General features: G+C 46.9%; 2 protein-coding genes across 2 annotated transcripts in view; both read right to left on the minus strand.

Annotated features, from left to right (window-relative positions):
• ankfn1b (ankyrin repeat and fibronectin type III domain containing 1b) overlaps nt 1-6855 on the minus strand; it is a 24329-nt gene extending 17474 nt beyond the window's left edge. The window contains exons 1-2 of the mRNA XM_067244127.1: nt 6850-6855; nt 6591-6648 (exon numbers count right to left, since the gene is read on the minus strand). Coding sequence (XP_067100228.1) covers nt 6591-6648; nt 6850-6855 — 64 coding nt within the window. The remainder of the gene's footprint in view (nt 1-6590; nt 6649-6849) is intronic.
• A 3222-nt stretch (nt 6856-10077) lies between these two features.
• Nucleotides 10078-13795, minus strand: part of LOC136950042 (netrin-3-like) — a 30379-nt gene continuing 26661 nt past the window's right edge. Inside the window, exons 5-6 of the mRNA XM_067244128.1 lie at nt 10664-10738; nt 10078-10460 (exon numbers count right to left, since the gene is read on the minus strand). Of these exons, the coding sequence (XP_067100229.1) occupies nt 10078-10460; nt 10664-10738 (458 nt within the window). The remainder of the gene's footprint in view (nt 10461-10663; nt 10739-13795) is intronic.

The following is a 13795-nucleotide window of genomic DNA, read 5'->3' on the forward strand; positions in this document are numbered from 1 at the left end:
TGTGTTTCTTGGTAATGTTTGGTGTTGATTAAGAACACATCAGCTGCTGCTGTGCTACTGTTTTCAATCACGTCAGGATGACATAGTGAATGTGTGGTTTGCGGATCGACGTTGAATACCAGATGTAACGGTCTATAACCGTGAGGAACACACATTTTCCCCACAGCTGTACCTGTACATGCAAACAGGCTGTTTTTAACATTACATCAACATTTTTGTGAGCAAATATCCCATGTCGGATTTTGGCTGGGTGGAAGAGTAATGGCCCAGCAGCTGTCATTAGCTGTGATGAGACCTTGGGTGTACGGCCTCCTTAGACAGGCCAGGAGAACCTGCGCCAAGTAATGGCAGAACTTTTGTGGTTTTTGGGATTGGAGCTGAAGGGAGTAGGGAGATTTGACTGTTTGACCACAATGGTCTTCCTAAGACCCTACGGTCGTGGTCCTAGGATGAGGAGTTGTATGTGTATATAGATATGGAAGGTCACCTTATGGTGTAATGGCCAGGCTGAACTTTGCAGTGCAGAGTGGGAATGATGTCAATTTTTGTTATTAAAGAATACTTCGTATTCTAGTAGTTATACTTAGTTATACTTCGTAAAGATTGAATTGGAATGCTTTAAACTCCCATAAATAGATGAGTCCCAGAGGATCTTTCCACAAGTGTCCCCAATCCCTCCCTCCCTCCCTCCCTCCCTCCCTCCCTCCCTCCCTCCCTCCCTCCCTCCCTCCCTCCCTCCCTCCCTCCCTCCCTCCCTCCCTCCCTCCCTCCCTCCCTCCCTCCCTCCCTCCCTCCCTCCCTCCCTCCCTCCCTCCCTGCCTCCCTGCCTCCCTCCCTCCCTGCCTCCCTGCCTGCCTCCCTCTCCCATCCATCCCTCCCCCATCCCACCCTCCTCCATCCATCCCTCCTTCCCGGGCTTCGTACTGGGAGCCTCTTGGCCCCCTCCTTGTAAAACAAGAAAGAGACGCGTTGGGAATTGCGAGGGGGATTTGGGAATACCTAAGGAGAAGAGAGAGCCTGTTCCATTTGTGTGGCCGTGCCGTCCTGGAGACTTGCAGACACGCCTGGGGAAGGCCTCAGTGGAAAGCCAGATGAGATCTCAATCTGGCCTCATCACTGTCTCGTCTATCTCTGTGCGATTAGTCAAACTCCCGAAACGAAACCCGTGGAACGCCACAGGTCATGTTTTACTCTTTTTTACGAGTCCCTGTCTCTGGCTTGTTCCCTTTCTTCTCCTCCCTCTTCTCTTCTTTTCCTTTCTCCCCCCCAGACCCTACCCCCCCCCCCCTTTTCTCCAAATCCTGCTCCGGATTTTTCTTGACCTTTCCGTTTTCCTAGTTTCTCTATCCCACTTGACCTATTTTCTATCACACACCCCTTTTTTCTACTCAGGCTCTGTCTGTCTCCCTCTCTCCTTCTCCCTCTCTCCTTCTTAGTCTCTCTTTCTCCCTCTCTCCTTCTTAGTCTCTCTTTCTCCACAGATAAGTAGGCATCCCTCACCTTTCACATGACATCACCTGGTAGCAATCAGAGTAGGCTTTGGCAGACAAATTAGGCCGGTTAATGTGGACCGGAGATCAGCGCGGGGGCGGTAGAGCTGGTGCTAAACGCCAACAGATGGTCCCAAGGCCTGGCACGGCACGGCACAGCACGGCACAGCACAGCACAGCACGGCACAGCACAGCACAGGAGAGCAAAGAAACAGCATGGCATGGCAAAGCACAGCACAACACAGCTCACTGTAGCTCAGCTAGCTAAGCATATTCAGGAACACTGGTTGAGGGGCAGTTCTATGGGCGTATGTGAAGCCCTCTGTGACATGCTTGCATGTAAAAAGGGCTATACAAATACATTTGATTTGATTTGATTCAAGAAAGAGAGTCAAAGAGATGGTGGTATGAAAAACAATACTTTCAACTGTAAACATTTGAACCTGTGACCCTTGCCTTTAGAAGGAGGGAGAAGGAAGGGAGAATATGTTTTTTGTTGTTAAGCTTGTCTTCTGGATTCAGACCCAGTCAATAGGATTTTTTGGCATTATGTCTAAAATCATGGGTCAAATGAGGGAATTTTGTGCCTTCCTGTTTTTCGTAAAGACTTTCTTAGTCAGGTTCAGTCTGATTTCCCGAATCACTCTTCCCACAAAACATGATGTGCTTGATTCTTAAAATATTAGTAAAATATAATTAAATACCTAAAATCAATGAAATGCAATTACTTTAACCTTTTGAAATGTTTTGTCAAATATTTTTGAAATCTGTAGAAACATAATAAATAAATAAATAATCCTTAACTATTATTTTCAAACATTGTTTTTTAAAACCATGAGAACGTTAAAAAAAAAGAAGAAAAAAATGGAACCTTTCCAAAGTATTTTTCAAACCTTTTGAAATATTTTTTTCCAAAACATTTTAAAAACATTTACAAACTTTTTTACTACAGCCACACCAAGAATTGTGTTAGCCCCACCATGAAACAAGCAAGAAAACAAATTGTGTATTCTATTGTGTATGTATTCACATTGAAATTTAAACATTGATTTGAGCCCCACGACTGTGTGGATTACTTAAACAGTGTTGCAAATAACCTAGACCCATGTCAGAATGTCAAAATGCAAAAACAAAAGAATTTACATTTTGGGACAGGTCCAAGTTCAGTTTGGGACAGTTACATTTTTCACTTCGGGACGGTACTGGGACAGTGAGGAAAAAAGGTAGTTGCGAGCCCTGCTCTCAACCATGTCTCTAACTTTCTCTCTCGCACACACACGCACACACACGCACACACACACACGCACACACTGCGCCTCTAGTGTTTCAGGCTTTGAAGAGGCAGACTCATCCCCATTTTCAACAGTACCCAATCAGACCCATAGGCAGCCGGAGGATTAGGACAGGACAGGCCTCTTCTGCACAATGCTCCTATCAAAGACCACACTGGTGTTCTTATACCTCCCCGATCTCCTCGGTTTCAATCACTCAGTGTTCCAATAACAGTTGTTTCTACAGTAAAAGACCAAACAAAGGAACACTGACTGGAGTATGTTCCCTGCTAGTCACCTTCATGCCACAACTTCTGTTCCCTTGTGTCGGGAAAATTGACAAAAAGTGTCCATGTTATTGGTTTTCCTGGTGTGTTCGATCTGTGAAGCAAAGAAGGTTATGTAGAATAGTTTGTCCCTGTGTAGGGAAACCCTTTGAAAAACGTTTTCAGATGGAACACTTATAAAGACAGACCGACCTCTTAAATCGCTTAAACAGGACTTGGCTTTCGATCGCCAGTCAGTGGAGAGATGCAGTACCCAAAAGGGTCTAAACTGAAAAGATTTGTGCCTGGCTAGGTTTGGGCCTGAGAGGTATTAGAAAGACTTGGGGATGGAGAGAGATGCCTTGGCTGTACTGAGGGGGAAAAAAAGATTGAATGTTTTTGGAACATGGGGAGATGTTTGGAGGATGGAGAGATGGAAAGATGTTGAGATTGAAAGATGACAGATGTGAACAGAGGTGTGGTCATCGTCACGCATGTTGTCAGTTCCAGAGGTCCGGAGAGAGATATGTCTTCACTGGACAGCTGGTCCCACTCAGAGAGCAGATCTGGAGCATGCAGAGAGGGAAAGAGATGGAGAGTGGAGGAGAGAAGGAGAGAGAGAGAGACTGAATATTTATGACAGGCCTATGCAGACTTCTCTACACATTTTTGTGGTTTTCACAGGGGCTAATATTGAGTGACCCTAACCCACACACATTCACAGAGACTTACATACATAAACAAACACACACACACACACACACACACACATATTCACACACACACATTCACACACACATTCACAGAGAGACTTATACATAAACACACACACAATGAGCACACAATTAGAGAGAAAATATGGATGAAGTCCATAAGTATAGTTTAGTATCCATAAAGATACTAAAGGTGTCCATTTGAAGTTTAACCCTTTTCTAGTGCAACTGAAGAGATACGCTCTTACTATACCCCCTGAACAAAATTTCTATTTCAGACACACACACCTTCAAACCAACATTGCTTTGCAAACCAAGAGGAAAGTAATTCTGAAAAAAACAAACGTGTTTTTCAAACACTTCCATAATTCTCCCCTGCAACCTGAGTCAGGAAAGACCAGGCCCCCCAGATCAGAGCGAACCCCCTTTTCTTACCTTTATTAAACCCCAGGAAAGAGTAACAGGCCCGTGCTCCATCAACTCGTGTGGGTGTCTGCCAAAGCAAGCCAGGTGATGTAGTAGGCCCCTGATGGGGGTCCTGTCAACACATCGCCCTCCGGGACGGGGGTTTGGAGGGTCTGGAGGTGGGGGGGGGGTTAGTTTTAGACCAATCACAGCTGACATTGAGAGACCCAGCGGGTTGGGTCTCAGAACACCATGTCAGAGCTGAGAGATGAGGTGGGTCTGAAATGGCCACAGAGCCGAACGATATCGGTGATGGATACAGGGTGGCTACTGCTTCAGTGCTTCACGCTTGTTCGGCTACATTTAGCATTCAGTTAGTCATTAATTATTGCTCTAATGCAATTACAAGGCTGCTCTTTATTTCTGGTTAAATACATGCTATGACATGGAGGTACAGCCTGAGATGGTGTCATGTGTATTCAAGATACTCTACACTAAGATATTAGACCTGCAGCCTTGACGTACTTGATCCGTCTGTGTAGAATGACCCCACAGGGATTTTGGCCAGAACCAGAGGAAATGCTTGGTGAGAGTATTTTACTGTCAACTTTCACATTCAGTTCAGGCCACTATTCATGTTGTTGTGGTTGGGTAGATGGACTGACTGTTGGTCTGCATGCTTGTGTGTGTGTGTATTTATTGTGTCTCATCCTTCCAGGGGTTAGTAAGTGCAGAGCTGAGCTGAGTTCAGCTGCATCTACCTCTGATTCTGTTTCCAGTCAGAGGATTGGCCGGGACAGGGCAGGGTGGGGCGGGGCTCTCCGGCGCGTGTCTGACATGTCACATGTCAAGCGAATAGTTCCTGTATGGCGAAGCCGCAATTTCAGCACATCGTTCATCAACGTTCGGAGGTGGAGGAGACTGGGGCTCAGTCCAAGTAGCGCACACCCCAGCCCTCCAGCCCCTGGAATGGGGAGCAGAGAAGCAGACCCGGGCCCCCATCCTCTGGAACCAAAGTGGATCCAGGTTCTGGTTTCTCAGTAATCCAATATTAAGGTCGGACATGATCCCAGAGAAAGGGATGAGGATGGCGGTGGGGGCCGGGGGGGGGGGATGTGCAGGAGCTCCAGGCCCCCAGGGTGGGATGGGATAGCAGGGATGGACGGACGAGACGTGCCCTGGTGTGTCCGGACCGTCTCAGCTCTCCATCTTCCCCCTGCCCCTTCTGTGAAAGTGGTGATAAATGACTGCTTTCCTGTAATTTACCAAGGGGTGGAAGGGGGTGGGGGTCTGGCGGTTGCCTGTTTGGTTAGAGGGTGGGGAGAAGAGAGGAGACTGGAGGATGAAGGGAGGCAAAGGAGAGGGAGGGAAGGAGGAGGGGTCAGGAGGAGAAGAGAGGAGACTGGAGGATGGAGGGAGGCAAAGGAGAGGGAGGGAAGGAGGAGGGGTCAGGAGGAGAAGAGAGGAGACTGGAGGATGGAGGGAGGCAAAGGAGAAGGAGGAGGGGGGAGGAGGGGGAGGAGTGGAGGGGGGGAGGAAGGTTTCCTGCCATAGCTCTGGCTCTGGAGTTGGGTTTCCTCTGAGGTAAGGTGTGTGTGTGTGTCTGTGTGTGTCTTGGGGGGTGCTGCCCCAGTGTTTATTTGCAGAGCCCCAACTCCTGCTTCGCTCTGGGCGAGGGAATACACGCGCCCACCCCCCATCTCCACCCCCATCTCCACCCCCCAGTCTAGGCTATGTCTGTGGTTGGAGTAAAAACACCCCTATCCAGACGCTCATGGTGTGTGTAGTGCTCACTCACACACTGAAACACACACACACCATGCACACACACACATCATGCAGACACACACCATGCAAACACACACACATCATGCAGACACACACACACCATGCAGACACACACACACACCATGCAGGCAGACACACACACCATGCAGACACACACACACACACCATGCAGACACACATACACCATGCAGACACATGCCATGTTGCCCAACCACCACAGTCACTGAGTGGGCACAGCACCAGACACAAGACATCCTGTCACCGGTCAGAAATGGCATGGTTCAGTAAGATACAGACCAGACACTGCAGTCATTAACTAATAATTTATTTTTCATTTACGATTAAAAAGTCAGTGGTCATTGCATCAGAGGAACATTTACAAGGAAGACTCGATCGTAACAGGAGAGGTTGACGGGAGGACATTGTGTCCGTGGCAACACCATCATCCACTGGGTTGCAGAGTGGTGTCGTATCTCATTGGCCACTGGGCCATAGTGTCGTCGGGAACAGAACTAGGTTTGATAAAAAGGAGAACTTTCTGCGTAAAGAATTCTATTTCAGTCATGTTCTGATCAATGTCAATTAAATTCAATGTTTCCACTTGTTAGCCAAGCTTTACTTTAGATACACATTGGTAGAAGTGATACCGGATGTTACCACAGTAGTAGTTACAATAGTAGCTCACCACATCTGGGCAGGCCAGGCACCAGCACAGCTGAAAGAGTGAACAACACAGGCAAAGAGGGAGGGGTCACTCTGCCAAAAGAGCTGCCTAAGGTGATAACTGTATCATCTGTTTGTTTGTTTGTTCATTCTTCTTAAGTAGATGCACAAATAGCACATAAATTGAGTGAATTATCTTTCACATCCACTTTGAATGTGGACCCCAGTGCTTTCCATTCTCTCATAGGGTCACCTGCATCGTATCATGCTTTTATTTAGCTACTTTAATGAGACACGTACATGACTAGACAAAAACACACACTCACACACCTACACGCACACAAACACACACCTGTGTGCGTTATAAATACACAGGAGAGGAACAAAGACTGAGAGTTAGAACCTCAGTTCCTTTGCCAAGCTGCTGGGCTTGTTGACGTAACTTTGAGGTAACTCCAGTGGGACAATCTCTATGAAGATTACTAAACAGCTTTCATGAGAGCCAAGCTTCAGTCCCTAAACAATATCTGCTGAATGGGTAGGCACTCCTGGAAGTACATACAGAGAGATGGAAAGAAACGGGCAAAGAGAGGCAGAGAAAGAACGAGAAGAGGAAAGAAGGGAGTAAGACAGAACTGAAGAGGGGTAAAGAGCAGTCGTTAAAGAGCAGTCGTTCCTCAGATGCAAGTTCCTGTTTGTGCAGAAGGGAACAGGCTGTGTCAACTGTACAGTAGCCTTTCATGAGGAAGCTGGTGACATGTTTGAGTCTGACAGAGGCCTGTTCGACACGTAACGTTCCTATCCATCACACAAGCCCACGCTAGCCACATACCAGACCAGGAAACGAGTGCTACTGGACCACCTGTTTGACAGACTGTCATGGCAGCCGTACATAAATATTAGACCGTTTGGTTCTGCATTTTTGAGAAATTCCATCAGTGGGAATTCCTCCGAGGGAATACTCTCTCCTCTGCAATGTTAGCGCTTACAGATGTCTGTATACGGGTGGGAAATATTACACCGATATTTATGGCTGGATAATCTTATCTCCCTTTGGTAATGGATTGGTTTTGGATTGGTTCAGAGGACAATGCTCTGCTAAATGTGACGGGATGTTGATAATGCAGAGAAAGCCATGCCTGTTCTTATAGCTGGCTACATCCTACCCCTATTCAAAAACTTCATTGCAAAGAAAGTAAAACTCCACGACAAGTTTTAAATGTCAGCGGTCAGATCACATTCTTATTTCAACAACATAATCTCATAGAAAGTACTGTCATACCCCACAGTATGTCTGCGTGTATGCGTGTTCTTACATTTAGTAATTTACCATATACATTCAGTCAGAAAATTTAAACATGACCTACACCACTGAAAATATTTTTGGCTGCATTTTCAGCATCTGTCACGTACCGTAGTTAGAGACAAACAGGGGGCTGACACAGACAACAAAACAGGATCCTCTGGGAAGCATGGACACAGGACAAACTAAACATACCACTGCAGCGCAGCCAACATGGCAAAACCGCTAGCATGGGGAGCTAGCATCCGATGATTGCCTGTTAGCATGCTAATGGCGAGCCAGCTAGTTGACACACGCTATTTCTTAGCGTTCATATTGAATTAATTTGAATGCGTTTCCAAAAGGAAATAAGGATAAAGACAAACACAAACCAGGGAGAGCAAACAGGCAATCTTGTGGGTTGTGTCAATCGTGATTTTAAATTGTCATGATTTAATTTAAAAACTGGCATTTCTTCTTCTTCTTTTTTTTTTTTTTGGCAGAGGATGAGAAGGACACAATGGGCCGGTTTGTGGTGGAGGATGACTGGAGCTTTTTGTCTGGATTGTGATGTTAACATTGGCTAATCTTAATTCACTGGGAAGTCTGCTTTTCTCAGGACGGACCGGCAAAACCACAAACATGCAAACAAGAAAAAAAAAAAGAAAGAAAAAATAGAGAAAAACATGAAGGTTGAAATATATTCTTGCGTTGTAATACAATCACGGAGCACATGTATGGTATAAGTTTTCATCCTCATTCATTTTGTCAACCTAAACTGCAGTGGAAAAGTATAGCATGTATCCAAGATATCTTTTAACATGAATAGGAAACCACATTCATAATCTCTAATTTTGGCAAGCGATTACCTGCCATCAAAAGTAGCAATTAAGAACAAAAACCTAAGAAAAGACACAAAAATAAAAGAGTACTTGACAAACTCTGGTCACATAGTAATACACATGTATGGACACTTTTTATAACCTTTCAACAGAAGGCTGTCTTATAACTTTACAATGGAAGGCTGTCTGCAGTTCACTAAAAACGTGGGTACTGCTTTGCTTGAGTCTTGCTTGAAGGAAAAAAAACAAAAAACAAAAACAACAATGAGTCTTCATTGTGATGCATGACTACAATTCCCATCATGAGAGCTATTGAGGTTTGAGCCTTCACTTACACATGAAAGTGGGGTCTACGCAGCCCGAGTGGGGATGTATAATTCTGGGGAGCAGTGGTGCGAGGTGGTGTGCTGATAGCAGAGGGTTCTAAGAAGCTAACCCAATGGAACTGCAATCAGAGGCATTTGACTCAGGGTCAAACACGTATGCAGTCGTCTATGCAGAAGGTTGTTTTAGTGGCTGTGGTGGTCAGATTGAGGTTTGCGGTGAAAAATACCCCTGTTGGGAGTAGCCCTTGGAACATCAAGAGGTTGCAGTGGTGAGGTTGTGATAATGTGCTAAGAGGTGAATGACGCAATGTTTGCTCATACTCATGTGGACTACAGTTCCCATAGCTGAGGGCGGAATTGCCAGTGTTTCAGCCCATGCTGTGTTGATGAAGTTGGGGTTTAACCTGTGGAACAGACAGGTGGAGGCAAGCAAGCTGAGTTTGTGCGGTGTGTCTTGTCGTTGGTTTGGAGTGGCAAGTCGATGCTTTAGGTCAGTCAATCTCTCTGATTATCCCGGCTCCGTCGATACTCCTTGTGAACGTCGCTAGTTTTACAAAGCGATGGTGTCAGGAGGGGAGAGGGGGAGAGCGTGGCGGGGGAGGGAGGGAGGGCCTGGTATGGGGGAGAAGAGTGGACATGTTTGCTGTCTTTGTCGAGAGGAGGGAATGGCATCCGCTTTTTGTCTACACTTCGAACCCTTTTTAACGGTCCCTTTTCAAGGCAGACCAATTGAAAACAGACAGTCACACTCCGACAATGAAACTGAAGAAATAATTATACAATATACACAAGAGTGGTCCTTAAAACAGGCAAGATACATGCAGTCTTTTTACTGTGCAGTGTCCCCACGCTACGGGGGGGGAAAGAGGGAGGAGGTGGGGCCGATACAAAGTCGTATTCTATCCAGCAGTAACTAGCTGAGAGCCAGGAAGAGGGTTGTGGCGTACGGATCGGAGGAACAGTAGGGCCAGGCTGAGGCGAGGGGTTGTGGAGGGAGGGTCCAATAGGAGGGGATGGGTACTGCTGTCCCATCATGCTTTGCTGCACTTCCCCTTCTTCTCTTTGCGCTGGAACTTCCGGAGGCGCCGTGTCCAAACGTCCCTCCACTGGATCACCAGGCTGTTCTTGTCGGCCAGGAGACTACCGGTACCGGGCGCCGCTGCCGCTCCAGCCCCGCCCCCTGCCGGCACTCCGGGCCCCGCCCCCGGCCCGCCCTCGCTGGTACCCATGACCAGGAATCGCTTGCTCATTTGGATCTTGGGGCACTTGCAGGCCAGGTCCTTCATGTGGATCCACAGGATGTTGTCACCGCGCTTCAGTGGCTCACCGCGGCTCTTGTAGACGGACACCACGTTGACGGAGAACTTGGCCCAGTCCCCCATCGTCTCCATGTCCAGCACGTTGACTTGCACCGCTGCAATACAGACAGGAAGATCGGTTCGCCGATCAGCATTTTTAAACACAAATCTATATTTAATACTTGAACAAGATACATAAGATTACCCTATATCCTGCCGATCATAAATTCTTCCTCAATCACTCTTTTTCAAATTAGCATTTTATATTTAATGAATATCTAGTCGGATAGTAGTCTTGACTTGACGACGGTAGTCTTACCATAGTCTTTTTTGCAGTACTTCTTCATGTTGATCTTGAGATTCCCTTTCACGGGCTTGCAGTAGGATTCACAGTCTGTAAACAGAGAAAAGGTTAGGACACTTAAAACATTGCAACAGTGGTGGAGCTCCTTGCTGTGACCCCTTCAGACACTCCCGATTTGAAGGTAGTTACATGGTCACATTTAGACTATTATAAGACCGTTTCACACGTACCCTAACACCATTTTACAGCAGTCTGAAACACATATCAGGCACTATTTCACAGTGTTATACCACACACACACACAAACATTTATTCACACCAGCAAACAGCAAAACACATGCTCAACACATGGCTCGAGACAAATGGAGTTGGATGGAAGAAATGTTGGGTTTGTTCTGTCTTTTTGGCATAAAATACAATCTACAAATTGCACATAAGCTCCCGCAATAACCGGTGGTGGAGATAGTGAAATATACCAGAGAAAGGGGGGGGGGGGGAGCGTTCAGGTTGACAAGTCTGGCTTTTTCTTGGGGCTTGAAGAAAGACAGAGCGTGGTGGAAGTGGCCGAGGCAGGATGGTCATCATCTCTCGGGAGAGAGAGAGGGAGGGAGAGAGGGAGAGAGGGAGAGAGGGAGAGAGGGAGAGAGGGAGAGGGAGAGGGAGAGGGAGAGGGAGAGGGAGAGGGAGAGGGGGGGAGAGGGGGAGAGGGAGAGGCCGTGGCAGGACGGTCATGAACACGCTCCGGCGGGTCCAGGGAGCTGCCAGTGTGATGAGAGAGACCACACACTGGAGCGTTGACCCCGGCTGACCGCAGCAGCGCCGCAGATGGGACTTCCACACTGCGGTTATTGTGGCCTCCCTGTGAGAGGAAATTGGCGCAAAACCAATAGAAAGATCAAGATGTGGGCATGGTCTTTCGGCTTCCCCTAGTTGACCCAAAAGACCTCTTCAATCGCTGGTCATCAACAACGTTTCTGGTGCCTTCTAGTGGTTCTCAACCATGGTTCTGTGTCAATTCAAATATGCTAATGCTTACGAAGCCGAAACGGTGTCATCCGGGACAAAGGACAAGAGGTCAACAGCCATCATTAAACTAGCACTACTGTACTTGTTTGGATAACACTGGGGTTGCGAGACTTGGATGGGAAGTTCGGGCATTCTGTGTCATTGGTGAAAGGTTATGAGGGTACAGTGAGATTTGTCGACTATAGCTTTAAGTAAACAGAACCACAGTTCAGATTCCGGTTAGATGTTAGTCTGGAGATTCTGGAGGAGACAAATGTAAGTGACAGTGAAACCTGGTGTGTTTGCCCAGCGTGAAATCAGAAAAGCTGGGCTTGTTTCGCTGTGGTCTACCCCCCGTGCTGCCTTCATTCAGAAGCTGCACACGGAGAAACTCGCTCTCCAAACCAACTGACATAAAACTGATTGCTAACAGGAATTGGCCCAATTAGAAAAGAGAGTGGAAGAACAAGGGAGACATGACCGATTTTTCGGTTGCACGAAAGTGAGGGAGTGATGCTGGCCGTTTTAGGGAAGGAGAGAGTTTTTTGGGAGAGGGATTGAGCGGGGGGTGAGGAAGTAGAGGAAGAGGGGGCAGAGTAGCCTGTAAAAATGTCAAGGAGGTTTGGCCGTATATCAGAGCGCAGGAAGTTTTATTAGCTACAACCAGAGAAAGAGAGAGAGTGTGAGAGAGAGAGATGGAGAGAGGGGAAAGGAGAAGAAGGAAAAAAAGATTCAGGGAAGAGGACAGATCGAAAGAGAGTGGAGCGAGGGAAAGAAATTGAAAACATTTGATGGATAGAGAGTATATAAGAGATGATAAAAAAAAAAAGATGGCCGAAGTGTTTAAGAGTGTAAACATTTTGAAAATATACAGTATTTGGATGTCTTATTTTATTAATCTGCGTGTGTATGTTTGTGTGTGTGTGTGTGTGTATCCATCTTACTGCTGGCATGGTGGCCAGGCCAGAAGTATGAGTGTTCAGGAGTTGGCTGGGGGCCAGTGTGTGTTTTCCCATGAAGAGTCACTCACAGATGGGCATTCACCTGGAAAAGACCCCAGTGAATCGCCCATTGACCCAGAAGAGCAGTCTACTGAAAACACACACAATCGCCTTGGTGGCTCCGGTTACCCTTGTTCACGCTAGTCCCTTTCACAGCGCGGTGACAAGGACAAATTGCGTCCACCGCCCCCCGCACAAAACAGGGCTGAGATTTTCAGGTTTTCGGTTTCTGAGGGCCTTGACAGAGGTAGAGAGGTTCTATGGTGAGTTGGAGAGGACAGAACCAGAGAGAGATTTGGGGTTGGAGGGTTCTCTTGTATGTTCTGTTTGTGCAGAGATGAATTGACAATAAACAACTCTCGTGTTTTTCACAGTTGAAAACCCTTTCCCAGGGTAGCAGACAGAGAGTAGAGTGTCTGGGGTTTAAAAGACTGCTGCAGTGAAGAGAGGACAAGCTCCTTCCATCCTGGTGCATTTAACTGGCCCACTCAGCTGGTTAGCGTTAGCGTTAGCATGGGTGGGTATTTCACTTTTGTTTCTATTTCGTTTACCATGAACTGCATCACTGACCCAATCATAACCATTTAGCTGAGAAAATGACTCCGTCTTGGCTCCCCCTTAATGGGCGGGTACACTCACATCCTCCATGACCTTTTGACCTTTTCTGCACGCAAACCCCATAAGGCAACACCTATTTTTGGCTGTGATTTCCTGAGTCCTGGCTGAACACCCTGTGCGCTTTGCAGCGAGGTGTTGGCGTGGTGGGAGGTAGGGTCCGGTGTTGAGTTCTACTGTAAAACCAATAATGAATCACTGTTTCCAAATCAACGCCACTGTTTTGGTGAAACACGAACCAGTTGAAAAATGAGAGAAGGGTAATTGAGCAAAGCCTAAATCGAGTAAAAGAAAGAGAAAGAGAGAGCAAGAGAGAGAGAGCAAGAGAGAGAGCGAGAGAGAGAGCGAGAGAGAGAGCGAGAGAGAGAGCGAGAGAGAGAGCGAGAGAGAGAGAGAGAGAGAGAGAGAGAGAGAGAGAGAGAGAGACAGAGAGAGAGAGAGAGAGAGAGAGAGAAAAAAGAAAATCTGCGGAAAAAAACAATCTTTCCCTCAAAATCTTTTGCCAACACTATTTTCACGCCTCAAA

Source organism: Osmerus mordax, chromosome 10, assembly GCF_038355195.1.
Source record: "Osmerus mordax isolate fOsmMor3 chromosome 10, fOsmMor3.pri, whole genome shotgun sequence".
Lineage (NCBI taxonomy): Eukaryota > Metazoa > Chordata > Actinopteri > Osmeriformes > Osmeridae > Osmerus > Osmerus mordax.